The sequence below is a fragment of the Mustela putorius genome, unplaced genomic scaffold, assembly GCF_011764305.1.
Source record: "Mustela putorius furo isolate JIRA1106 unplaced genomic scaffold, ASM1176430v1.1 tig00000382_pilon_pilon_pilon, whole genome shotgun sequence".
Taxonomy (NCBI): Eukaryota; Metazoa; Chordata; class Mammalia; order Carnivora; family Mustelidae; genus Mustela; species Mustela putorius.
The window spans coordinates 3,440,472-3,468,043 of NW_025421367.1; the positions used below are offsets into that span (position 1 = coordinate 3,440,472).

The 27,572-nt window shown below is 37.5% G+C and overlaps 1 protein-coding gene across 1 annotated transcript; it reads right to left on the reverse strand.

Annotated features, from left to right (window-relative positions):
- Nucleotides 1-15,601: 15,601 nt before the first annotated feature.
- Nucleotides 15,602-27,456, reverse strand: MEPE (matrix extracellular phosphoglycoprotein). The gene is made up of 4 exons (XM_004756107.3): nt 27,403-27,456; nt 24,365-24,418; nt 23,375-23,467; nt 15,602-17,325 (listed from the first exon to the last, which is right to left on the reverse strand). The coding sequence occupies exons 1-4, from the start codon at nt 27,454-27,456 to the stop codon at nt 15,874-15,876; spliced, it is 1,653 nt and encodes a 550-aa protein (XP_004756164.1). The 3' UTR covers nt 15,602-15,873.
- Nucleotides 27,457-27,572: the final 116 nt, after the last annotated feature.

Below are 27,572 nucleotides of genomic sequence, written 5' to 3' on the forward strand. Positions count from 1 at the left end.
GCTTGATTGCTCTTTTTTTTTTTTTTTTTTTAGTGATAAATAATATTCCACTGTCCGGATGTAACACCATTTATTTATTCATTGTCCTCCCGAAGGAAATCTGGTTGCTTCCGAGTTTTGGCAGTTATGAATAAAGCTGCTATAAATATCCCCTGTGCTGGTTTTTTGTGTGGATATGTCTTCAACTGCTTTGGGCAAACACCAAGGAGAGTGACTGCTGGCTGATAAAACGAGTATATTGAGTTTTGTAAGATCCTGCCAAATTATCTTCCAAAGTGCCTGTACCATTTTGTATTTCTATCAGCAATATATGAGAGTTCCTGTGGCTCCACATCCTGGCCAGGAATTGATATTATTAGTGTTCTAAATTTTGGTCATTTTAATAAGTGCATAGGGATATCTCATTGTTTTAATTTGCATTTCTTGATGCCATGGAACATCTTTTCATATGCTTGTTTGCCACTTGCATATCTCCCTTGGTGAAGTGTTTGTTAAGATCTTTGACATATTTTTTGATTATGTCATTTGTTTTCTTATGTTGAATTTTAAGGGTTCTTTACTTATTTTGGATAACAGTCCGTTATTTGGTGTGTCTTTTTGTAAAATTTTTTTTCCCAGTCTGTGTCTTGTCTTTTAACTCTGTTGACAGCTTTTGTAGAGCTCAAGTTTTTAATTTTAATGAAGTCCAGGTTACCAATTGTTTCTTTCATGTATCATGCCTTTGTTGTTTTATCTAAAAAGTATTCACCCTACCCAAGGCCGTCTGGGTTTTTTCTTGTATTATCTTCTAGGAGTTTTATTGTTTTGCGTTTTACATGTAAGTCTCTGATATATTTTTGAGTTAATTTTTGTTGAAGGGTATAAACTCTGTGTCTAGATTCAATTTTTTATATATCGGTACCCAAATTTTCCAGCCTCATCTGTTGAAGAGACTATCTTTGCTCCATTGTATTGTCTTTATTCCTTTTCAAAGCTCACTTGACTATGTTTATGTGGGTTTATTTCTGGACTCTCTATTCTCTTCCACTGACCTGTTTATTTATTATTATTATTATTATTTTGCCATACCACACTGTCTTAATTACTGTAGCTTTACGGTAAATTTTGAAGTCAGGTGGGGTCAGTCCTCCACTTTGTTCTTGTCCTTCAGTATTGTGTTTGCTTTTCTGGGTCTTTTGCCTCCCCATATAAATTTTAGTATTGGCTTGTTGATACCCGTAAAGTAACTGACAGTATTTTGATTGACATTGCATTGACTTTATACATCAAGTTAGGAAGAATTGACATCCTGACAAGATTAAGTCTTCCTATTTATAAACATGGAATATTTCTCCATTTATTTTTTCTTTGATTTTGTTCATCAGAGTTTCGTAGTTTTCCTCATATAGATATGTACATACTTCATTAGGTTTACACCCAAATATTTAATTGGGGGGGTACTAATGAAAATTGTATTAGCATTTTTAATTTCAAATTCCATTTTTTCATTGTTACTATATAGAAAAGCAGTTGATTTCCTGTATGTTAAGTTGTATCCTGCAATCTTGCTAATCATTGCTTATCAATTTCAGCAGTTCATTTTTTTTTTTTTTTTTTTTTTTTTTTTTTTTTTTTTTAAAGATTTTATTTTTTATTTGACAGACAGAGATCACAAGTAGGCAGAGAGGCAGGCAGAGAGAGAGAGAGGAGGAAGCGGACTCCCTGCTGAGCAGAGAGCCCGATGCGGGACTCGATCCCAGGACCCTGAGATCATGACCTGAGCCGAAGGCAGCGGCTTAACCCACTGAGCCACCCAGGCGCCCTCAGCAGTTCATTTTTGTTTTGATATTTGGTTGATTCTTTGGGTTTCTATATAGATGATCATGGCATCTGTGAACAGAAAAAGTTTTATTTCTTTCTTCCTAGTGTGTATATATATATGTATATCTTTTCCTCCTTTTTGCTTTATTGCATTAGTAAGGACTTCCCATATGATGTTGGAAAAAAAGTGGTGAAAGAGGATATTATGATATTTAAATCTACATTATCACCATTTTTTTGCATAGTTTTGTCACGATTCTGATTTTGCCATTTTTTTCTTTTCTTTTCTTTTGCCATTCTAATTTTGATACTAATACTGGTCGTATGGATTTTAAAAATCTGGAAGAGCACAGAGGAGCCAACATTAGCATGTAATAGGGCACTGCCCTAGCCTCCACCTTGTTCAAAATTTGTACAAATAACTGAGATGAATGTTAAAAGACAATAATATATTTGGTAGAGCAGGTGGCCCCAAGAGGGCCTCTTTGGCATGAAGATTACTTTGAGTTAAAATGTAATCAAGACCCAGACGATTCAGAAAAAGCTCTTTGCTTCCTCTTCAACTGCCTAAAAAGAATTGAGATGTATAGGACCTACTCTAGGAAGCTGTAGATAACTACATTACATTATGAACTACACATGGTAGACAGAGGAACCTAGCTACACCTGTTTGTTCAAAGTCCTCTATGTGCCATTGTTTCTTGGTGGCCCAGCAAACATTTGTTTACCAAACATTTACTCTTTTTCATCTTCTTGCAAATTGCATTCCTTCCCTTTGAAGTCCCAGATACCTACCCCCATACCCTCATGTTACCAGACTCTCTTTGGAATTTCCATGTCTGTGTGGAATCCTCATACCTACAAAATTAAATTTGACTTTCTATTGTCAATATGATTCTTAATCTAGCTAGAAGGACCTTTGAAGGGGACAGGAAATTCTTGCTCCTTGACATTTGCATCTCAAAAAACTGGCAGCAGTAGTTAATACACAGGATCATAAAATCAAGATCCAAAAAACGTTGATAAAACAATATCATAAATATTACATTATGCATGTTGATTCACAAAATAAATTATATAATATAGTATAAAGAACAGTGTTGGTCTGGTATTGGTTCTTACGGAGCAAGTAACAAGCAAACAACAAATGGAAGGAAGATAGTGCTTAGATAGTGATTAGAAATTTAGAAAACAAACGAAGCCATTATTAATTCAGCTTGCATTTGGGGACAAGCACTGGCATAGCATCTTGTAGATGCTACAGAATCTATATTAACAGAAGGGAGTGGCCAGAATAGGGAGGTAATTATAACATTGTATGCTAAGATGTGTAGATGATATGTGGGCATTGTGCCCAACTAATTGGAGGTGACAAACCTGGTGACAAGTGACATGAAAGACCATTGAAAAGTGTTTAATTTGATGAGGAAAAGGGTAGAGAATATGAAAGATGCCATGTGGAAAAAGAATAAATCATTCTGCGAGAAGTGAGAGATAGTGAGTTCCCTGCTACTATAAGTATTTAAGCAATGGAAAAAGGACCAGCTATCAGGGATTTAATTAAAAAAAAAAAAAAAGTGATCCTGCTTTAGGTGAACACTGGACTAGATGACCTCTGAGGTCATTTCTTCCATGAATCTATGGACCTTTATAGGCTGAGTTAAGAAGAGAATGGCGAAGTGTTAATCAGGGCTTTAATCTCACAAAACAGAGCACAGCTGGTCTTTGCCTTTAATGAGATCCAGACATTAATACAAATAACAGGTATTTTTCATTAGGATAAGTAATGGGATATGAGCATTGTAAAAGAGAGGCACCTGCTCACATATTTTAAAAAATAACTTCCTATAGGAAGATGTCTGCAAATTGAAACACGAATAAGAAGAAAAAAGACTCTTCGTCTCAAGTATTCTGCTTAATTTTGCACCAGTTTAAAAAAAAAAAAAGTGAGTGAGGTTGCCATCTAGTGACTGTTCTCCGGTTTTCAGTTTAGGAGGCTCTGGGTTCTCACACCTGGTTGTTATGTTAGTCTCGCTTGGAAGTTTTCCCTACTATGGATTCCGGACATCCACCTGAAGCTGGAATCAGAATCTTTGGATATGGGGCTCCAGAGGTTCTGCTTTATTTTAAATATCTTCAGATGATTACTCTGGGCCTAGTTTACCACCAGTGTTTGGAATTAATTGCCCTGGGAATGTGCTGTGTGTGGGTTTTAGTGCTGCAGGAGCAAATTTATGGGAAGTACAGTATTTACCTACTTGCTCCAAAAACCAGGTTTTAGGCATATGCAACTTGGTGTTGCATCTCTGTATTTCTGATCCCAAAATAGGCTTCGCACAGCTAGAATTGACCCTCCTCTATACCTGAAGATACATAATCAAAGATGTTTACTGTAACACTAGTTTTAATAACGATTGACTAAAAACTAGGCACATGCTCATCGGTAGGCTTTGCCTAAAAAAAAAACGACAGTAAATACAAGCACTGAAATGACCATTTAAAAAGAATGACGTAGGGGCACCTGGGTGGCTCAGTGGGTTAAGCCTCTGCCTTTGGCTCAGGTCATGATCTCGGGGTCCTGGGATTGAGCCCCGCATCTGGCTCTCTGCTCAGCAGGGAGCCTGTTTTTCCCCCTCTCTCTGCCTGCCTCTCTGCCTACTTGTGATTTCTCTGTCAAATAAATTGAAAATCTTTAGAAAAATAAAAAGAATGAGATAGTTCTATATATGCTGATACCCTAGATGTATTATGTGAAAAAAGCAGCTGTATTTTTAGCAGAGGTGATTCTGAGTCAATGATCTAGAGTCAGTCTTAGAAACACTGCATTAATGAGTAGAGAGAGTAGTATTTGTGACCTAAGGCCATGGATGGAACTTAAGGATTTTCATTTTTAACATATTCCTCAAGTGATTCTAATACAATCAACGCTTGAAATTATCAGCATAGGCATCTTCCCAGGTACCCTCAAATCAGCTTCCTCTAGGTCTGTGGCCAGTCCAGCTCTTCCTCTGTAATAATCTGGCATTGTGGGAATGTTTTCAGTCTCAACTGAAGAGATAGCATGCCCATGAAAATATGATTTAAAGTCAACTTCCAGACACTCTTCAAACATGGAACTTGAGACAAACTCTTGTGAAACTCAACTTGTTCCCAGTGTGTTGACGTGGCCACCATGTGGAAAGTAATCTGGTGGCTTTAGAGCTATGGCAAGCCATCATGTCACGTACGAATCAGTCATTCTAACAGGATGTGACTGCACCCTATGTCTCTGTAAAAGAGAACAGAAAGTGCAATAAGGAAACAAAGAAGGAACCAATGATGGAAAAGTTGAAAGTGCAAAAGGAGCAAAAGCTCACAATGGGCTGATCTGAGATGTGTTTGCTCCTTTCCGTTTCCCAAAGGTTGGGGTTCTAGGCAGCTATCTCCTGTTAATAGAATCTTCCTTTAGCAGACTCTGTAAGCAATAATCTGTGAGTCTGTAGTGTTCTCCTACAGAGTTGACTTTCACAACCTGTTTAGCATTAGAGTTCTCTCTTCACAGAGAACCAGACTGTTGAAAGGAATGAGTCTCCTCTATGGAAGGCCCCTCAATTGGACAAACATCTAGGTGGGAGACTGAGGAATCATTGAAAATAGAGAAAGCTGGGTGTGAAAGCCCCCCTCGGGCCTACCCAAGCCTCCCTATAGCCAATGGAAATGAGTCTCCACTCTGACTCTCCAACTTATGGTTTACAGGGATGATGTAGTTTCGAGTAGATGAGATTTTATTATTTTAGCTTACTCTTGATCACTTACTAAAAGCATCTGAGAGTAAGCCTTAAATCAGTTTGCATGTGTTTTTTTGTCAAAATAATGTTTATAGTTTTTCTAATCATAGAAGAAAAGAAAAATTCGGGATGTTGGGGTGGCTCAGTTGGTTAAACATCTGATTCTTGATTTCAGCTCAGGGCATGCTTTCAGGGTCCTGGGATCGAGCCCTGTATTGGGCTATGTTCTTACCGTGACATCTGCTTGAGATTCCCTCGCTCTCCCATGGCCCCTCTCCCTACTTGCACTTGTGCATGCACACACACACACACACACACACACACACACACTCTTTCTCTCTCTCAAATAAATAAAGAAAGAAATAAAATTTAAAAAAAAGAAAAGAAAAATTCAAAGGAAAAATCACAGATGCATCAATACATTTTTCCCTTCAGTCCTTTCTGTAGGCATACATTTATATACATTTTAAGAAAACTGGTATTAACTCATGTCTATTTATCATTAAATATAATATTTGATTGTATGGATGTGCCTAAGTTTCTGTATTCATTCACCTGTTGAGGGACATCCTGTTTGCTTCCAGGTTTTGGCAATTGTAAATAAACTACTATAAACACTAAAAAAAGAAAAGAAAAGAAAAAAAGCTGATATAAGACTTTATATTCTGTTTGGTATCCTGTTCTGTTAACTTAAGGTATCCTTTTACCACAGTATTAAATATTTTAAGCCATTAAAAGTTTTATTATGTAACTCTACCACAATTTGTTCAATCTACTTATGAAGGATATTTGGTGTTTTCTGGGTTTTTCTCCATTAAAAATTCTTTTTTTGGTTTTTAAAATTAAATCTGAATGCCACTGGTATTTCACTGTTGTTCATAAAATTATTTGTTTTTAAAATACACATTCTTTATCATATTTAAATGTGAATATAATATTTATGATATATCATATCATTTCATATCATATTTATCATTCTTTATCATATCAAATACCAGGAAGTACACTACTTCCTGGTATTTCTTGTTTACTAATAATCTGAAAACCAGAAATTGGTGTGGAGTATTTGAGAATGGCATTTTGCAATTTTCCAGTTTCTCAGTTCAAAAATTTAAATCGGTTGTGCCCTTTTTCTTTCTTTTAAAACCTCATATCCAGTCATCAGTGAATTGTGTCTACTTCATCACACACACACACAGAATCTACTTCTCACCACCTCCCTCACCTAGAACAGCCTTCAGACTTTAATTTGCTTCTATCTTTGCCAGACTACATTGTGTTCTCCATCACAGTAGCCAGAGTTATCCTTTTAAGACAAGTCTGGCCATCCACTTTTTGTCCGCAATCTCTAACTAGATTCCTGTCTCATTCCTTAGTCTACAAGGCTCTGTCTTTTATGCTCCCATTGCTTTGACTTGCTGTCCTACCACTGCCCATTTGTGCATCCACTCAAACCATGTTTGCTTTCTTCAGTACACCCAGCAGGATACTTCCCCAGGGCCTTTATACTTGCTATTAATTCTTCCTGGAAATCCTCTTTCCTTCATATCTACATATGAGTTCCCTCCTCTTCCTTCATTCTGCTTGAATGTCCACCCAGTGCAGCTTTCTCAGACTATTCAGTTTAAAAATGGCAATTCCTAATACCCTTCCCTGCTTCTTTCTACAACATTCATTATTATCTAACATACTTTTCCTTTTTTATCTGTATATTGCTTGTCTTTCTTTCATTAGAATGTAAGTTCTGTGAGGGCATCCTCAGCACTGATGACAGTATCTGGCATATTGTAGGTGGTCAACAGATCTGATCTGAGTTCAACCCAATTCAACCATCTGTTGAATGAATAACAATGTCATTGTTTTTTGGTGAAAGTGGAGCTACTGATGTGATATATTATAGAATTAGATTGTATAATATTGAACATTAATATTTTAATATTATAATACTACATATTTATAATTTATGTTTAAAATATTTTATTTATTTTTATTTTAGAGAGAGTGAAAGAAAGAGAGCACTGTTGGGGGGAGGGGTAGAGAGAGAAGGAGAAGTAGACTCCCCATTGAGCAGGAAGCTTGATGTGGGGCTCCATCTCAGGACCTTGGGATCATGACCTGAGGCGAAGGCAGATGCTTAATTGACTGAGCCACACAGGTGCCCTATAATATTATTTAAAGAAGTACTTTTGCACATCCAGGATTAATTCTTTTTGGTCATACTGAATGACTCTATAAGGGCACTTGATGTAATGAGCACTGGGTGTTATATACAACTGGTGAATCACTAAATTCTACCTCTGAAACAATTTTTAAAAAGTACTTTTGGGGGGAATTGGAAGGGGAGGTGAACCATGAGAGACTATGGACTCTGAAAAACAATCTGAGGAGTTTGAAGTGATGGGGGGGAGGTTGGGGGAACCAGGTCGTGGGTATTAGAGAGGGCATGGATTGCATGGAGCACTGGGTGTGGTGCAAAAATAATGAATACTGTTATGCTGAAAATTAAAAAAAAAATACTTTTGATACATCAAAATAAAAAGCTTTTGCATATCAAAGGAAACCATTGGCAAAACAAAAAGACAACCTAGTGAATGGGACAACATATTTGCAAATGATATGTACAATAAGGTATATCCAAAAAGATATCCAAAATACATAAAGAACTTATATAACTCAACCTAAAAAACTAACAGTCCAAGCAAAAAATGGGCAGAGGACTGAAAAGACACTTTCCCAAAGAAGATATAAGATGACAGACACATGAGAATATGCTAATCACTGGGAGTGCAAATCAAAACCACAAAAAGATATCAACTTATATCAGTTAGAATAGCCACGATCAAAATGATTAGAAATAACAATTGTTGGCAAAGATGTAGAGGAAAAGGAACCCTCACACACTGTTTGTTACAATATAAATTGGTAGAGAGGTGCCTAGGTGGTTCAGTCTGCCTTCGGCTCAGGTAATGATCCCAGGGTTCTGGGATCAAGTCCCTCATCAGGCTCTCTGCTCAGCGGGGAGCCTGCTTCTCCCTCTCTATCTCTGCCTGCCGCTCTGCCTACTTGTGCTCGCTTTCTGTCAAATAAAAAAATAAATAAATAAATAGGTACCCACTGTGAAAAATAGTATCAAGTTTCCTCAAAAAATGAAAACTAGAAATACTATATGGTTCAATAATTCCACCACTGGGAATTTACCCAAAGAAAATGAAAACATTAATTGGAAAAGATATATGCACCCTATGTTTATTGTGGCACTATTCTAATAGCCAAGACATGGACACAACCTAAATGTTCATCAACAGGTGAATGGATAAGGAAAATGTGGCATATCTATTATTTACATATAGATACATATAGACACACAAACACACACACAGAGTCAAATATTACATAGCCATCCAAAAAAGGATGAGATCCTATCATTTGAGACAGCATGAATGGACCTAGAGGGTATTATATCAAATTAAATAAGTTAAACTGAAAAAGACAAATACTGAATCATTCTACTCTAAGTGGAAAGTAAAAAGAAAAAAAAAAACCAAATAAATAAACAAAAAAGCAGAATCAGACCTCTAAATAGAGAACAAACTGATGGTTGCCAGAGAAAGAGAGGGGTGGAGAGATTGCAAAATGGGTGGAGGGGAATAAAAGATACAGGCTTTCAGTTATGGAATGAATAAGCCATGGGAATAAAGGTACAACATAAGGAATATAGTCAATGATATCATAATAGCAATGTAACGGGACAGATGGTAGTACATGGGTGGTGAGCATAGCATAATGTATAAACCTGTCAAATAACTAAGTTGTACATCTGAAACTAATGTCACATGTGTCAACCATACTCAAATTTAAAAAGGTAAAACAAGTTTTTAAGTACTTTTGCAATTAAATTTGCTTGGACTTCCCAATTTGTGCTCATAAGTGATGTCTGTCTTATAGTTTTCTTATTTTGTTCATTTTTTAAGGGGTCGATATCAAGGTCATTTTAGCTTTACTTGATGAAGTGGGCAGCTTTCCATCTTTCTCATTACTACCAAAACAGTGCAAAGTGCATGTATCATTCCAATTATCTATTCATTGAAATTATGAGAGAATATACTAGCAAATCCATTTGGCAATAGGGATATTTTGAGAAGTAATTCTTTGATAACATCTTCCAATTTCTTTCCTGGTTAATAATATATTCAGGTTTTAAGATTTCTTTAGGATTTGTATCTTCCCAGAAAAGGCTACTTCATAGAAATATTCTAATTTATATTCACAAAATTGTTTTCATTTTTATGTTCTATTTTACCCAGTGTTATATTCTTATTTTCATTAGCAGTTTTCTTTACTTTTTTTTTCATATATTTTTATCCCCAAGGGTACAGGTCTGTGAATCGCCAGGTTTACACACTTCACAGCACTCACCAAAGCACATACCCTCCCCAATGTCCATAACCCCACCCCCCTTCTCCAAATCCTCCTCCCCCCAGCAACCCTCAGTTTGTTTCTCTCTGAGATCTTTCAGAGGCTTCTCTCTATCTTACTGCTTTAAATAAAAATTGTAAAATTATAGTTGTTTAAATTCTATTACTAATCTGTTAACCTAACAATAGTAATAATCTACTTAATATTAAATATAGCAATGATCATATTCCTAATTATGGAGTACATATGCTATTCTACACTATCCTCATGAATTTATAAGGTATTGTCCATTCAATAAAACAGCCCACTTGTAGCTCTTCCTGTTCTTTTGTAAAGCAAAAACCACATATGTTCATGTAGATTTTCTTACAGATGTTGGGTTAATCCACTCATCATTTTTAGTTTTTTCTCATCGGGTTTTTGGCCTTGAGATTACATTGGAGTTTTGTTTTCCTTCTTTTCATATTTCTTCAGTAAGTTTTTTGTAAGCCTTTATTCATTACTTACCCTTCTGTTCCCAATTTCCCTTTCCATGACTTTTATCCAGACCCATCTATTTCTTCTCTTTTTTCTTTGGACTGTTTAATATTATATATTTTTTATTTTTAATTTACTATTATTTTTTTAAAAAATACCTTATTTATTTGACAGGGAGAGACACAGCAAGAGAGGGCACACAAGCAGGGGGAGTGGGAGATGGGGAAGCAGGCTCCCCACTAAGCAGGGAGCCTGATGCAGGACTTGATCCCAAGACCCTAGGCTCAGGACCTGAGCCAACGGCAGACACTTAAGGACTGAGCCACCCAGGTGCCCCTAGGTATTTTTTTTTAAAGATTTATTTATTTATTATTTGAGAGAGAGAGAGCGAGCAGGAAGAGGGGCAGAGGGAGAGGGAGAGACTATCCAGCAGACTCCATACTCAGTATAAAGCCTGATGCAGGGGTCGATTTCACAACCCGGAGACCATGACCTGAGTCGAAATCAAGAGATGGACACAACTGTCTGGGCCACCCAGGTTCCCCTAATATTATATTTTAACACCTGTGATTCCAGATATCAATATCTCGACTAGCAGGGTTTACCTTATTAGAAGTTGGTTTTTGAAATCTGGACTTCTATGAAAGCATCATAATGTCTTTGCCACTGTTGCCATCTTGAGTACCTACTTAGTTCAAAGCAGATCCTAATATGCTGAGTGAAGAGATAATATTATGTTTTTCTAGACTATAGCAATAGTCCATGGATATATATATATATTTTTCAAATACTTATTTGACAGAGAAATCACAAGTAGGCAGAGAGGCAGGCAGAGAGAGAAGGGGGGGAAGCAGGCTCCCTGCTGAGCAGAGAGCCAGATGCGGGGCTCAATCCCAGGATCCTGGGACCATGACCTGAGCTGAAGGCAGAGGCTTAACCCACTGAGCCACCCAGGCACCCTGTCCATGGATATTCTTACAGCCGGTCTTCTGCCTTCCAATTCATCCTACACTTCTCACCCACTACCACTTCCCCATCCTATAGTTGAAGTGATCTTTCTTAAGCTCTAAAATACTATCATTTAAGGTCATTGACTATCAGGCCCTCATTTGTCTCTTGGAACTGATTGTCTGCAGCACCTCTGAATGTATATTACCTTAAGGAAAATGGATTTACTTTATGTTTGCTCTTACCTTCAGCTGGAGTCATCTCTTCCCTCAGAACTCCTATAATCTCTTTATTTATGTTTCTATCATTGAATTTACCACAATTATCTTGTGTCTTTTGTAGGCCTTTCTCCTTGACTAAATAATAATCTCGATAAGGGCCAGGAGCATCTCTTCTCTCCTTTTGATCCCCTTGGAATTTTGTGAGATGTAGTCATTTAGTAAACGTTTTACAACAGAACTGAATGTTATGTCAAGCAGAATCAGATACATCGTCCTGACTAGCTAGATTGCTAAAAACAGAGGAACTCTAGCTGCAAAATCAAGGTAGATATTTTTAAGCAGAGATATGTAGGATGGTGAGGTTGGAGGGAAGTAGCCAGCATTGGAATAAATGCCAGAACCTAGAGCAATTTTTTTCTTTTTGGGCACAAGGTGGCAGAATATGCCCATTTTATGCAATCAATCATTGCATAAAAGGCCCCTTTGTGAAGCTGGAGTTTTCTGCCGTTTTGGAAATCTATGTTTGTTTAAAAAAAAAAAAAAGTGAAGCAGTAGAGCTTGATGGCTGAAATCTGTGTTTGGATACAACACAGATCCATGGCCTGACTGCAGGTTGTGTTTCCGCATCTGTGGTCCTTCCGTTTTGGTCTCAGCCCTCTATGTCTGGATCCCTTGGCAAGGCATCGAAGAAATCGAAACTTTTCCAGTTTCCCTTAAATGGATGAAAATCTGAACATTGTCAGTGTTTTAAGTGACTGTGCACCAATATTCAAGCTTGGTGAGAAGAAAATCTGAGAGAATTGAAATGTGCAATTTCTCCACTAGATAGCAGACTAAGACTGATGGCCTTTGGAAACTCTGCCTGCAATTACCCAAAGAAAACATCCGTTTTCTCCACCAGTTCATTTCTTTTCTTTACAACACCAAGTGTTTTTCATGTGAACAGTCCATTTACTTGTAAAAGTCTGATATAATCTGGGATATAAGTAGAGGGTTGATTTCAATTCATTTTTTCTGCAATTTAAATTCTGAAGTAGTTTTCTTCATTTCATTAACTGCTCAGGGTTTGTGTGTGTGTGTGTGTGTGTGCACGTGTGCACCAAAATTGTCTTTTTTCTTTAAAAAACCAAATTACGGGGCACCTGGGTGACTCAGTGGGGTAAAGCCTCTGCCTTCAGCACAGGTCATGATCTCAGGGTCCTGGGATGGAGCCCCACATGGGGCTCTCTGCTCGGCAGGGAGCCTGCTTTCTTTCCTCTCTCTCTCCCTGACTCTCTGCCTACTTGTGATCTCTGTCTTTCAAATAAATCAATAAAGTCTTAAAAAAATAAAAATAAAAAAATAAAAAAGTAAAGTACTAGGAAGAGCTTACTCTGGAATTCTGTTGGTGAGTAATTTATTAGGAGATATGTTAACTTTTCATGGACACTATTTACTATTGTACCTGGAAGATGGAGACTAAATGAGGGAAAGAAGATATTTCTTGTTTTCAGGTTCAACTTGCAGGTTCTCTCTTGCTGTGTGTCTGTGTGTGTACACATGCATATGCGTGTACACACACAGTCCATGTATAGTGTTTGTATATTCATCCATCCATATATTGAATGCATATTCTGTATTATGTCTATCTATCTATGTGATGTATGACAGTACAGTGACTGTTTAAGAGCAAAAGACTGTTTAAGATCAAATCCTATCTTACTGGTTGGGACACTTACAGTTCTGTGGCCCAGTTTCCTCAACTGTAAATTGGGGATAGTAATGGTATCCATATAGTCAGACGGTGTGCAGATAAATGATTGTAACAGAGCACAGCACATTTAGTGATTATTATTTGGGTGTATGTGGAGAATCTGATTTTTTCCATAGCTTATATTGCAATTTTTATTTAGCAAAAAAAAGTACCTTCTATCAACCTAATGTACAGTTTAGATTTTTTTAAGGCATGATGGTGTTGTATTGACACTGCTGTTTTTCATTTGTGTTATATACATTATTCAACTCAATAATCTAGGTGCTGTCCAGAATATACCAGTCATGATTTCTGCTTTTTGGAAACTCGTATCTTAGAGAGACAAGAGAAGTAGTAGGCACTTTTCTCTACCTTCTACCTTTCTTCTTCTCTTGGTCCTTCTCATTTAGAAGAATATCAGAAACAGAAAGGTATATGAATTAGTAATTCAATTCAGCTATCAAAAAAAAAAAAGAACAGTTGCTTAACACAGAGAAAATTGTTTTATTCACAGAACAAGCATTCTGGGGGCAGGAGGCTGATGGAGCTGGGGAGCTAGTTTAGTGGTATCTCTGATTATTTTGTCTTTTTGTGTTAGAAGACCTACATTTCTTCTGTGTGTCTCTTTTACTCTCACACTTCTACCACACTCACAATACCTCTGACACAAGCCAGGTGAGTTTTCCCCTCACACTAAGCACTTTGTGATACCAGCTGTATGTCCTACAACTTATCTTTGACACTATCTACCTAGAGATAGCCTCAGATCCCACAGGTTAAGACCTCAGTCCCATAAGACTGCCCCCTCCCCAATTCAGATGCCAGTTGTATGTCTAGGTTGTCACCTATGGTTCTGACTTATTGGACATAAATCAGACTTTCCCACAAACCCCTCCTCTGTTTCAGTTAATTGGTTAGAGCAACCCACAGCATTCAAGAAAACAGTTTACTTCCTGTTTACCAGTTTATTGTAAAAGAATAAGATAAATGATAGTGATGGACATCCAGATGGAGGAGAGGTGAAGGGTAAGGTACGTGGGAAGAGGTACAGAGCTTCGACGTACTGTCCAGATAGGTTACCTCCTGTCCCCTCCATGTGTTTGCCAGCCTGAGAGCTCTCAGGACACCAGACATTTGAGGTGTCTCTAGAGGCTTCATCACATAGGCATAACTATTAACTCCATTGCCAGCCCCTCCTCCCTCTGAAGAATGGGGGATTAGGACTGAAAATTTCAAGTTTTTAATCTGGCCTCTTTGGTGACCAGCCCCCATCTAGGAGCCCACCAACAGCCACCTCACTAGAACAAAAGTTCCACGAAATTCCAAGGGATTTAGGAGCTCAGTGTCAGGAACTAGGGTCAAAGACCAAATATTAGAACAAAAGATGCTCCTAGTGCCTTTATCACTTAGGAAATTATAAGAGTTTTCAGAGTCCTATGCCAAGAACCGGAGCAGAGACCAATCTGTATATTTTCTGTTGTCTCACACCTTTTCTTCATGGTTACAAAATGCTGCTGTGTCCCGGAGCATCATGTTCATGTCAAGCAAAGAACTAGGGTAAAAAAGCTGTAAAAGCTTCTCTTATCAGGAAGAGCAAAAGTCCTCCAAGAACCTCACTCCCCTCCCTTACCAGGCAGCTTGCGTCTAATTTCCAGAAGAGTGTCAGAAGGCCATTAGTTGGAAAAGCATCTAGATGAAAGATTGGGGAAAAGAAAAAAACTGGAAGTGATTTGGGATCCGCCAATGAAAACTCTCCACCAAAGTCAGTTTTGGTCTGGTCTTTGCACTCGCACTTCTCCTTCTCATTCTCCTTGTTCCTCCCATTCCCTTCACCCCTGTTTATTCTATTTCCTTCCTTGTCTGGAAAAGTGATAACATAGACCTTTGTTTTAGGAAAGAAAGCTTGCCTTATAAGAAGTTATAAATGTGCAACACGGGAAGGAAGTGTAGAAAGATACGAAGCAGGATATCTCTGGTACAGCACAGGGAGGTCAGATGAAGAAGGAAATGCGGGTTTAAGCACAGTGGGATGAGGGAATGTGGTTAAGCTTTATTCAACAGATTAACTTCGCAACACTGCCTTTGCCAGAAGGAGAACTAATCTCGTTGCCTCTGAAATAAAGCACCACAGACAACAGACGTTTTAATAGATTATTTAATTATAGATTATCATATGAACAATATTATTGCTTTTCATATCTATAGAGCAAACCAACAAAGGCTTTTGTGACATTTACAAACTAGTTTTGATGACATCTATTCAAATGTTACCTATTCCACATATCCTTAATTAATTTTTCTTCTTGAAAAAGAGCATGGTAATTTTGAATAGAATCTCATACTGTGACTTTTACAATAACAACAAATCTCCCCAGGAGGCCAGGTTTCTTGGCTTACTCAATTCTCTGCTCTGCCCTTTCTCACCTGGTATGCTCTCAGGTGGCTCTCCTTTTCTGTAAGGTTACAGATGACTAGATATTTGAACCTTAATCCTGCTGGGAATTTCTAGTAGCTAATCACCATCACTCTCACTGGAACTGCCACTGTCAGATGATTCACTACTGTCATGCTTTCTAGGGGGGCTAAACCTTCTCCTGGAATTGGGTTTTCTGTAACCCCAGGAGCCTTTCCTTTGTGACACGCCCTTATTCCGTGTAGAATTTTGTCTGTGGGGTACATAATGATTTTTTCTGCTGAGGCCATTATGGGAACCTATTTCATTTTTAATTTCATTATCAAGATCATGAGAAGGAGCAAGCTGGCCCCGACTTTTGCCCTTATTGGGAAATCTTTGTTTTTCAATTGAGATTACTTGATTCCTATTAGAATGCTCCATATCTTTTCGGCTACCACCTTTGCCATTTTTTGGAATTTCATTATAATTAGTACTTTCAGCAACATCTCTACTGCCTTCTTTCTTTTTCTCTTGTGAGGGTAGATGAGGATGAGGGTAATGAAACTCTACTTTCCCTTGGTGAGCATTTTGGCTGTTGGCATCTACTCTGTTTCCTTCTTTTCCAGGGAGTTCCTTAAAGTTGGTGCTACCTATGATATCATTGCTGCCTTCCACTAGACTTACATCAGCAGTGCTTGCCTCTTTTCTTGTTTCATCCCTGGTTCCAATGGTACTTCTGCCACTTTCTTCTTTCTCTGGAATCTCATTATAACCTGGCCCTCGTCCATCAGGACTGATGGTATTGGCTTCAGTTGGGCCAAAAAACTCTGTTTGAATATCTGCACCTTTTAAGTCAGGACCAATAGGTTCTCCTTTACCAGAAATGTCCTTAAAAGGTTGACCATCGCCACTGAAAGGAGAGAGATCATTGTCGCCCCTTTCTTGAAGATCTGGGTAACCACTGCCTTCAAAATCACTGGGGACTTTTTTGACTTTCGGGAGCTGTTTTGGATAGTCAATGTTGTGTTGGGTATGGTAGGTGCTTTTGCTTTTAACTGGAATATTCTGGGCTTGGGAATCTCTTTGATAATTCTTTCTATCTTTTGAGGAGACTTTAACATAGTTCATACTTGCTGGGATTTTGCTTAGAACATTCTTGGGTTTGTTCTCTTTGTTTTCCTCTGCCAAGAGTTCAGTCACAGTCCTTGGCTCCATTATATACTGCAAATTATTTCTGATGAGAGTTGCACCATATTCTTCTTGGTTACGGAATTTGTTCACAACATTGTCTTCATCCTCAGCCCCCTTATTCCCAGTGGATTCAGGATAAATGGACATCTTTAGGTCACTGTGGGCATTTCCTTGGTTATTAATACTATCATCTTCATTTGTTTTCTGTCTGTTCTCAAAAAGAGTTTCAGTTTTGTTACTTTGGTAATTTTCATTGGCTCTAAGAATGGAAGAGTTTTTCTCTCTTTCCTGGGCAATGTTTTCTTTAGGTGCTGGCTCTTGATTTCTTCTTTTACCAAAATTTTGAAGAGCAATATTGTCTTTATTTTTTTCTTCCTGCTAAAGTGTAATTTTCAACATAAAGTATTATTTTATGTTAAATTTTAAAAAATTAATAATTCCTAAGCAATTTAAAAAGAATTACCCACCAGATATGTAAGAGAAAGACTATTAACTCGATAGAGGTTTGTTGGTAGAGATAATTTAGAAATGATCAGAGCAAGTTTCATGGATAAAGAATGAGCAAGCTTTGAAGAATGGGTAGGATCCAAATATGTGATAGGATAGTAGTGAGGATATTTTAAGAATAAGTGGTATATTCAATGTCCGGAAACAGGAAACATTTGAAAGATAATACGAATAAAACTCCATGGTTTGAAAAGAGAAATCCTAAAGAAGCAAAAAATAAGTAAGTTTGGAAATATGGATAAGTGTCTGATCTTGAAGGAGGATCTGAATTTAAGGAGCATATGATTCAAGAGTGGTCCCCCTAAACACAGAGACATATTTGCTAAAATAAAAGAAATTAAAACCATGATTAAAGTCTCAATGACAACATTATTTGTTGTTGAGACAAAGACAAATATTTGGACCTAAAGTGGAAGTTCACTACTAAAATTTTTATGATTACTGCTCTAAACAATAAGATGTTTAAATGAAGATTGATAATATTTTTAGCAAAAAAAAATGCTGTCTCATCTTGCATAAGCCATTGCAAGTGAAATGGAGTTCATATTTTAAAAAATAATTATTCTCTCTGTCTTCCTTTCTGTGTGTGTGTGTGTGTGTGTGTGTGTGTGTGTGTGTGTGTTCTTGCCCTGGTCTTCAGAGATATTCATCTGCCTAGAGTGAAATTTCCTTTTTCTTTTCATTTCTTCTCCCCCAATCCTTATTTTTAGAAAAAAGACCAATAGATGAATCTAGGTAATACTCAGCTTCTGACATTCAAACAAAGGATTTGCAGCAAGTGTTACAAACCCAGCTGTTGTCAGAAAAAGGATTCATTACCTTTCTTTTCTTCCCTGTTTGTCATGTAATAAACTAAATTTGATAGTTTAGATAAATAGTTCTCAAATTTAGCATTTATCAGAACTGTTTGGAAGGTGATAAAACAAAAATTGTTGAAACCAATGGCCAGAGTTTCTGATCCAGTAGATCTGGGGTGAGACTCTAGCATTTGCATTCAATAACATTTCCCAGGTAATGTTGATAGTTGCTGGTCGATAGACTGTATTTGAGAACTACAGTTCTAGATCATAAGGTGAAATATGGAGATCTAGACAAGGAAAGTCCCTGAGTGATAATGGGATGAAAAAAAGAAAGTGAAGAAGGAAAGTGAAGTGTTTATACATGTATCTCCATTTGTCCTTTTTGGGGGGAGCCTATAAAAAGGCTGCTTCATAGGCTGTACTTTACCAACTTGAGGTGCAGCCAAGTTGCAATAAGCTTGGCAGAACAATATGGTCAAAAAGAAAAAGGGGCTGACAGCAACTTTGCCCATGACACTCACAGTATTTCTATGGCATAAGCTAGATATGAAAGAGTCTGGTCGAGAATTTTCCAGAGGGTATCCTCCACAGTGATACCCTCTGGAATCAGAGGTGGCTCTAAATCAATGAAAGGGAGTCACGTAGAAGGAACATATACACTATGGACAAAGGTGAGTCATACTCAAACACACAGGGGTCTAAATTGTTTACGAGAGCCAAGAGAGACTGAAACACCACTGGGCCCCAACCAAGACTATACTGTGCTGATTCTAAGCTATGGCAGCCAGAGACCTCATTTTATAATACAAGCAGGCAGGATAGCATACAAGTGGTCAAGCAACATTGCCCATGCATGTCTGAGGATTCCACATCTTCCCTTCCACTGTGGTGGAAGCCATGTTTGTACATATGGTATACTGTATGTAGTGGATGATATAAGCCATACCCTATTGTCTCATATATCTGTATGCCATCTTAGAGAAGAGAAAGAGAGTATCTGAGTGTTTTTACCCAAACTAAAGGACTTACTTAAAGAACTATTATAATGATTTGATAGCCTTAAGTTTAAACAGGCTGAATTTAAATTAATTTCTGTAGACTCCCCCCTTCCTCTCATTACCCTTTGGGTAGGAACTCTTGAGCAACAGAACAATTATAAACAGAATAAATAAGATACTTTCTCTCTACCTCCAAATTGTAAGGTGAGGTAAAATTGACAACACCATGACATAGGCTTTTGAACTGGTGAGTAATATGAAATGGAAATAAGAGGCATTAATCGAAGGACAGGGGCAAGTAGGAAATGTGGCTGGATGCCCCATGTACTAAGCAATACCTGATGACTCATGGAATGGCAGAGGCAGTAGACCTGCAGGACCAAAGACGGGGGTGTAGAGCGGTGGGACAGGGACCTCATATCCAACTGGGGTTCTCACAGACATACAGGGTGCTGGAGCATTCTAGAACCTGAGACTCGAGGGTAAAGAATTTGGATTTATTTTGCAAAGGGTGAAGAGCTAGTGAAGGTTTATGAGCAAGGGATTAACAAAATAAAAATCAACAGCTCAGGAGGAATAGCAGTAAGAAAGAACAGTTAGGAGGATTTGTAGCGTTCAAGGCTGAGATATAATCGCTTGGATTTGGATTATGCCAGAGAAAAACACTACAAAGGAAAAAAAAAAACCCTTCTACTGGTGTTCAGCCAGAAGGTGGGTTAATAACTAAAATGGACTGGAATATTGACCTGCAAAAATGAAGACAAGAGAGAAAGAGAACAACTCTAATATCGGACAGATTGATGCTGTGAGAATGTAGCACCTGAGCTCAAAAAACAATACCTAGTTAGAGAAAGGGTCAGGTATCCCAGCCTCACAGGGTCACCCAGGGCAAGTCCTTCCCAGTTTCATGACCTATGGTCAGCTGTTCCTTCCTTGAAGACTTTACAGGCAAATTGCTTGTAACGTTTTATGTGAGATCTTTTCATTTATATTCTAATTTTCATTGTGTTTTATTTTTCAAGTTTTTTGTAACCTGCACCTAGTAACTGATGCCCAATTAAGGTTATTTCCTCTTTCATATGCAATCTTTTTAATATCTGGAAAAGTTAAGATTTTCTCTAAACTGACTGGATGCTTTCTTTCTCTTCTCCAAGTTAACACTTGTGGTTCTCTTTTATTAGGTCACTATGTTCAGGACTGTCATCTGACTACAGATTTCCTTTAGCTTGTGGGGTTCCAGATGGCCCCCGACTCCGATGTGGCCTGGGTAGCCTGGGCACACAGCTTCTAGTAGCTTCCTTGCCCTGACCACCTATTTTTACTAATTTTTACAAATTTTTTTAACTATTTTTACTAATACAGCTTAATTTTGTCCCACTTTTTTTGGCCACCACTTTGGTCTGTTGGCTGCTATTGAACATATAGACATTTTCTTGAATGTATTAATTAAATATGTGCAAATACATAAATGCTCCCAGATGGAGGAAGAAAGTAGAGACAGGTTGGAGGCTTGCACGCACACAGCAAGGGTATAGGGAAGATAAAGGAGATGGAAAGCCCACATTCAGGGAAGTCAGGATAATGGGGAATCATATTTAGTGGAACAGCAGGCAGGAGGAGTCAAATGGTCTTTCTTGATCCATCAGTCAAGGGTTCATTGAAAGTAGGTGTACTATGGAAAGATCACGGTTACTGGATGCCCGACCCTGCCATTGATGAGCTATGTGACCTTAAAAACCTTATTTTACTTCTCTGTGGCTCAGCTTTCTTAATAGGAAAATAAGAAAAATGATAGTTGTCTTTCAGGATTGTTGGGAGAATTAAATGGTTTTATGAAATGTTATAATGTGTATAAAGTATCTAAAATAATGTCTATGTGTAAGATGAATTCTATATAAATGATGGTAACTATCATTTCATACAGAACCATATACAGCCCTTTATCAAATGGCCGTTTGCTTCCCTACCTATTGTGAGTGATGGGAATGATAGTGGTTTGATTATTGGATGCACAGCTGTTTTCCCAGGCTCTGTCCCTCCTTAACTGTTGTGGTGGTAGATGGAGATGGATGAATTCTGGGCCCTTCTATCCATGTACTACCTGAATATCACCCTCTGGGAGGGTTCTGCGAGCTTGCGACCCCTGAGACTATGCTATCCTAAATGTATTTTGCTTGATCTTCCTTTTAATCTCTTTCTTTGGTCTGAAAATAAGAATACCATTTTACCTGGAGGACTGCTTGTTTTCATACATGTATCTCACTGTTGCAAAACGGGGGGGGGAAAGTGTTGAATCAGCTCATTCTTGAATCTCAAGATTAAAAATACCTTATGAAAATGCCTTCTACCTTTAGGAAACTGCTTACATACAGCATGCTAAAGTTAGAACTTGTAATATCTTTAAGTTACAATTTGAAATTATTTATTTGTGGGAATTATGATATTGCCTGATCTTTTATAGTGGCAGAATGTTCTGAAAATAAGTAAGATTTTTCTGTGGGGAAAAATATAATAGAAACAAACTTTATAGTGAATTATTGCTGAATTAAAAGTATTTTGAACATTTGACTTATTTTAAGTCATTGAGTCTTGGAAAGTTTCACGTGGACATTTATATTTTCTTTTGAAATCAAGTTTATTTGCTCATTGTGAATATAGTCTTTTGAGTTAAACAGATGCGTTAACAAATCAGTAGTTTGGGATCATCCCTTTTAATTTTGTTTCTCCCCTTACTCTGCGGTGGGAAAGTTTGTTTTCTTTCTGGTGCTTCAACTGCTTTAAAAACAGTATCATGTATACTAATGAATTAAGTGCATTTCACTAAGGACTGAATAGAGCTCTTTTATAGATGAAAACATGGAGCAACTTTTAAACTGTGGAATGTGATGGTCAATCTTTTTTGTATTTGTTATTTTAAATGATTTCTGGTTGCATCGCTAACTGCATGGTGGTCCTTATATCAGTTGGCTGGTCTGATTTCCTGTGTTCTGTCTTTCTATCTCCATGCCCTAGTTCATATTATTCTTTTTGTCTGGAATGGCCTCTCTCCTCTACTTGTTTGCTCAAATTTCTCTCATCCACTTGTTTGCTTAAATTGTACTCAGCCTCCAAGGCCCAGCTCAATTATTTCCATTATGTAGGCTTTCCCTAAACACCAGACTAAGAGCTAATCTTTTTCTACTCTAAGCCCCTAAAATCATATTTTTGGGGGTACTACTCTCACAGCACTTTGCACATTCTGTCTTGAGTTTTATAATGATTTTATAAATGCATTTTTTTTCTTTTCTAACTCTAAGTTCCTGGAGAGAAAGAATTAAGTTTTCTCAATCATTTAATCTCACAAAGTATCTTGCACAATAGGAAGAGCTCAACATACATTTATTATACCAAAAAGTTTTAACTTACTTAATGTAACAAATTAGCTTAACAGGCAGTTAGTCTTAGAGATGCCATCTAAAGAATAATGAGCAGAACAAAATAACATTCTGAAGAGAAGCTACCACTTTCATGGGAAATGAAGCCAGATTTGGAAAAAGTAAATAGTCCTTTTGCTGATGGCATTTTAAGCTGTTTCCAGCTCTTCGGCCAATGAATCTGCAAAAAGGGGCTGAATGAAAAGAATTATTGTCCTATTCCAGGGACAAGGCCCTCATTCTTTCTCTTCCAAGCATTCTGACCCAGAATGGAGTCATCAGTGGAATGAATTTAAGGGACACTAAAACATGTCACTCTTTAGGCTAAAGTGATTTCTTCTGTTAGTCTTCTAATCCTCATCATTAGAACACATGATAGATTATGTTCAGAAACCCTCCTTATAAAAGATCAAACGTTACTTGGAAGCAATAAGCAAAGGTCACGGGCATTAGAGGTCCACCAGCATCACACCTGCTGGGGAAGGTCCCGAAGCGGGGCAGGATTTGGGCTAAGCTGTAGGGTGGCCCATCTGTGTGAGTTCTATAACAAAGTTGTTTAAGAAGCCAGGGACTATAGAAAAAGGGCAAAAGCACCCACCAGACAGAAACCCAGAGTAATTAAAATAAATTTGTCTCCTCTACATTTTCCCCTGTGGTTAGTCCAGATTTTGGCTCATGGTAAGGATCTTCTCTCAGAGATTTAGCTTACCTTTATGTCACTTTGATTTTTCCTCCCAGATGATGTGTAAACATACTTAAAAATATAATACCCGTGTTTCTCATGGTGGCCTTTGTACGTTATCTACAAAAACATAACATTGTATTAAGATGTGTTTATATCTTATTAACTTGTCTGGCTCTCTTTTTGATTGTACAAGATATTCTTTAACTTAAGTGAAGTCAAATTCTGCTTCTGACAAATGGTAGTTCTTCTTATAATCACAGAAGAGCACCTATAAACCTTGTCCCTTTCTTTTCTACATGTCTGTAAGTCTGTTTGCTCTAAGGATGACTATCAATGGCTCTCTCTCCCAAGGCGTATTAATTTTATTAACAAATTTCAATGGACAGGGAGCATGTGGAGATATTTGCAGGTGGGAGGGGCTGTAAGGAAAGGAGAAATGTGGGTTTTACAGTATTCATGTCTGATGTCAAATTGGAAAGACACAGCATGATCATTCAGACTCTGCTGTTTGCCATTTTTTGCCTTTGTAATTTTCAACTGAGATAAAGAACAGAAGATTGTTAGGTCCTAGAACAGAATTTCTGAGGCTGCCAGGAGAAACCATGGTAGGCTGCAATTTGGTGACATGAAAAGCTGAGGATAGTTGTTTTACTTTCTACATGCATATGGAATTCCACATTAAGATTCGTTAACTCCCTTTCCATTGTTTCCTCCCTCATTTGTTGTTTTGTTCTCGTGTATATGTGTGCGAAAATAGCTTGCTAATAATACACCAGGATTTTTATTCACTTCTTCTGGAGAAAGAAATCACAGTGAAGAGAAACAAATCCCCATTCAGAATGTTTCTCTTTTCTATCAAACATTGTCTGAATTAAGTGCTAAAATTATGTGGTGTAATTTTGCATTTCCATTCTAAGTGCACAGGAATATTTTGACAGTTAAAAATTTCCTCTCCTGAGTTTTTTCTTTAAAAGAGTTGAAATAGATTTATCTGAGAAGAATAATTCTGTTTACCCTCTGTTCTTCCACACAGTCTTCCTTAGTTTTCTCAGTTTGTGGCAGAAATGTCTGGAAGGAAACAAGAAATACAACTTCACAAAACATTCATTCTTTCGTCCATTTCTGCCAACAATAAATGTCTCATTTATTTTTCTCTTACTGGGTTGTATTATTCAATGTGGAAAATCATTCCAACCAAAGAAGATGGATACATTACAATAATATTTGTTTTAGTCTTACAAAACAGGGTGCCAGCATTCGTCCACCAGAGGGAGACAATGACATAAGCATTAGAACCACACTCATGCACAGAATTGCCAAGTTGGGGAGGGGTGTCACTCCAGATGTGGAAGCTTGGATGTTGCTGATATCAACTGAAAAATAAATTTTCACTGACACATTGGAAATTGTTTAGTATCAATGAACCAAAATCAGAGTCCTGTGATGAGAATTATGTTTGCATGAATTGCATGAATTTAGAGTTTGCTATACAAGCAAAGACTTGATGCTGCTGGTGGTCCAGCAAAAGTAAAACCATAGCTCTGTCCATAAGGTGTAGGATCATGTCCAAGGATGAGACTTTGTTGTTGCCAGTCACCTGAGCAGAGATTTCTGTCAGGGAAAGGAAAATGGAGTGGCCTACGGATTGGGACAAATACTCTTCTTTTTTATTCTTTTATGCATGTAAATTTAGATCACTGTATCACTTCCCAAAAATATCAAAACAGTTAAAATAATTTTGAATATGGGGCCCTACTTATAGGCAGACCTGCCTAAAAAGAAAACATAAAAAAGACTTTACAGAGCTGTGTTTTTGTATACTATCTGATTCCCATAATAACCCCTATGAGTTAGGCAGTTAATAACCCAGACATAAGTAGAAAGTAAATTATTTACACTTAAAATGCAAAGTTATAGAAGTAAAGGAATTGTTTCTTGAATTTTACATTAAGTTTGGGATATTCAGCATCTTCTCATAGAACACACACACCCATGAATTAAAAACATACTTGTTAGTATAGAGTACCTTAATGAAGCTGGCAGCAATAAGTCATGAACTTACAACAAAGTAAATTTTAACAGTGTTTGTAGTCTAATTGCATGTTGATGAATATTAATTGAATTGAATGGCCCAATTTCCATCTTTTGTTTTCTTCCACTTCCAAATTTTGTCTTTGAAGGAAACCAGAATGTCACTCCCAAAATATGCTTCTTTAACATAAGAATTATTTTGAACTGAAGGCAGTTAAGTCATAAATGCAGAAAAAGTTCCCCCTTTTCTGCCTAAAGGTAGGAAACAAAGTGTCTTGTTACTGGTGGCCAGCTCTTAGCAGTTCAGAGATGACACTGGAGGAATCCACAAATCTTGTGAAACTAATCCTAATCTTTCTCAGTAAGGAATATAAGGACTACCTAGACCGGGTTGGATTACCTTTAGCCCAAATTCCTTTGTCTTATCAATTTTTCACAAATTTGTTTCTTCGTCTAAAAGGTGTAAAAGCTTCCTGCTTTGGTTACCTTTTTGGGTCTTCATTCTCATGACTGCTCCCATGCACATGTAGAAATTTAATAACATTTGTATGCTTTTCTCCTGTTAATCTGTCCTTATCAGCTTAATTTTCTGACAGAGCCATGAACACAAAGAGAATTGAGGAAAACTTCTTTTCTCCTACAGTTTGAATTTAGAATATAATTCCAAAACAGATGTAAGTGACTCAATATATTCCAATTTCTGATACCACAATCTATTAATAAACAATTTAGGTAAACATCACATTTAGTCATTCATAATTCAAAATTTTATGTATGTCCTTGCTGAGCCTTTTTCATCTGAAATATGCATCCCTCCCACCACCCCTCACACCCACTTTTCTGTTCTCCCACGCTTGAGGGTGGCCTGCTGGCTTTTTCTCTTGACCAGTGGTCACTGAATTGATATTGACATAACAGTTACTGGAAAATGGTCAGAAGGTGCCACTTCAGCTGCTCCTTGGAATGTGTTGCTCAAAATAGATTCATCCTCAGCTGGTGGGTTTGAGCCGGGTCAGCAAGACCCACTCAACCTCTGTCATGCTTAAGCACATGCCCCTGTGGTCGTGGTTGAGCTGAGTTGTGTGAATTGGGCCTGGCAGATGTCTATTTTTAAGCACTATGGCCCACTGCAGGACTGCCAAAGGATATGCGCTAAGAGGGACCATACTTTCCTCAACTTCTGCTGTCCTTACTGGATGGCATCATTCATGCTCATCACCGGGTTTCCCAACTGGTCACTCAACTGGCTCAGGACCTATATTTAAGCACTTCCGGCAACAGAATGACTACTTGTTTCCATGCTCTCCAACTGAAATGGTTGTTCTGAAAGGCTAGGATGCTTTTCAGACATTGTCTAATTAGCACTGTGTCTGCACAGCAGAAAATATCGGTAACACTCAGCATTTTCACAAGATAATTTAGTCACATCCTGAATACTCATCTGGGTGAATCAGAGGGAGAAAAAAAAAAAAGAAATTGCAACTCAATTTATGTTAAGCTTAGGGGTCCTTCTTCCCATCTTTAGCCTTGCACATGAAGAGAAAATCATTAGCAGGATTTCCGTATTGGTGGGTTACAAGAATAAGAGAAAAGGTCTGGTTTCTTTCTATTGCCAACGTATTTACAAAATCTAGTTGGCCAGCTGTAAAACTGCCAAGTCAAATTTTTTTCAGTTTTTAGTAAAATATCGAGAATCTCTTTAGATGTGTTAAAATTTGGGTCTCTGAGCATTTACTCATTAACAGTTGATTTGAAACACTGTGACTAGTTTTCCCAAAAATATATTTTTTGGCATTTCTTAAAAGGCAATATGTTGACATTTATAATTCAGCACATGTTTATTGAGGTCCTCCTTGGTGATAGACATTTGCATCAAGTGCTGGATGCTTTCTTTTTGTTTGGTACTTTATTGCAACTGAACTAGGTAAGGGTTACTAATTAAAAAAAGAAAAAATATTGCTTAGAAAAAATAAAGAGACCAGAAGATAATATGATGCATAAATGAGTTTATAAATGCTTACTGGTGCTGCCCAGGTCACGCCGAAAAGAAGCAGTCCCAAACAGACAATTTGCATCTTTGAGACTCTCTGCAAAAAAGATAATAATATTTTACCCTAAAGCATTGTCAAGTTTGAACTATATTCCTAAGAATAAATAACATCCTTCTCCCAGTAGTTCGTTTCCTTGTTTA

Bases quoted from the DNA above. Each gene is read 5' to 3' on its own strand.
- MEPE (XM_004756107.3), bottom strand. From the start codon at position 27,456: ATGCAAATTGTCTGTTTGGGACTGCTTCTTTTCGGCGTGACCTGGGCA. The intron at 24,419-27,402 runs GTAAGCATTTAT...GTTTCCTTCCAG, and splicing joins GCGTGACCTGGGCAGCACCA to ACATTTCTGCCACAAACTGA. The intron at 17,326-23,374 runs GTAAGCTAAATC...ATTACACTTTAG, and splicing joins AAAATCAAAGTGACATAAAG to CAGGAAGAAAAAAATAAAGA.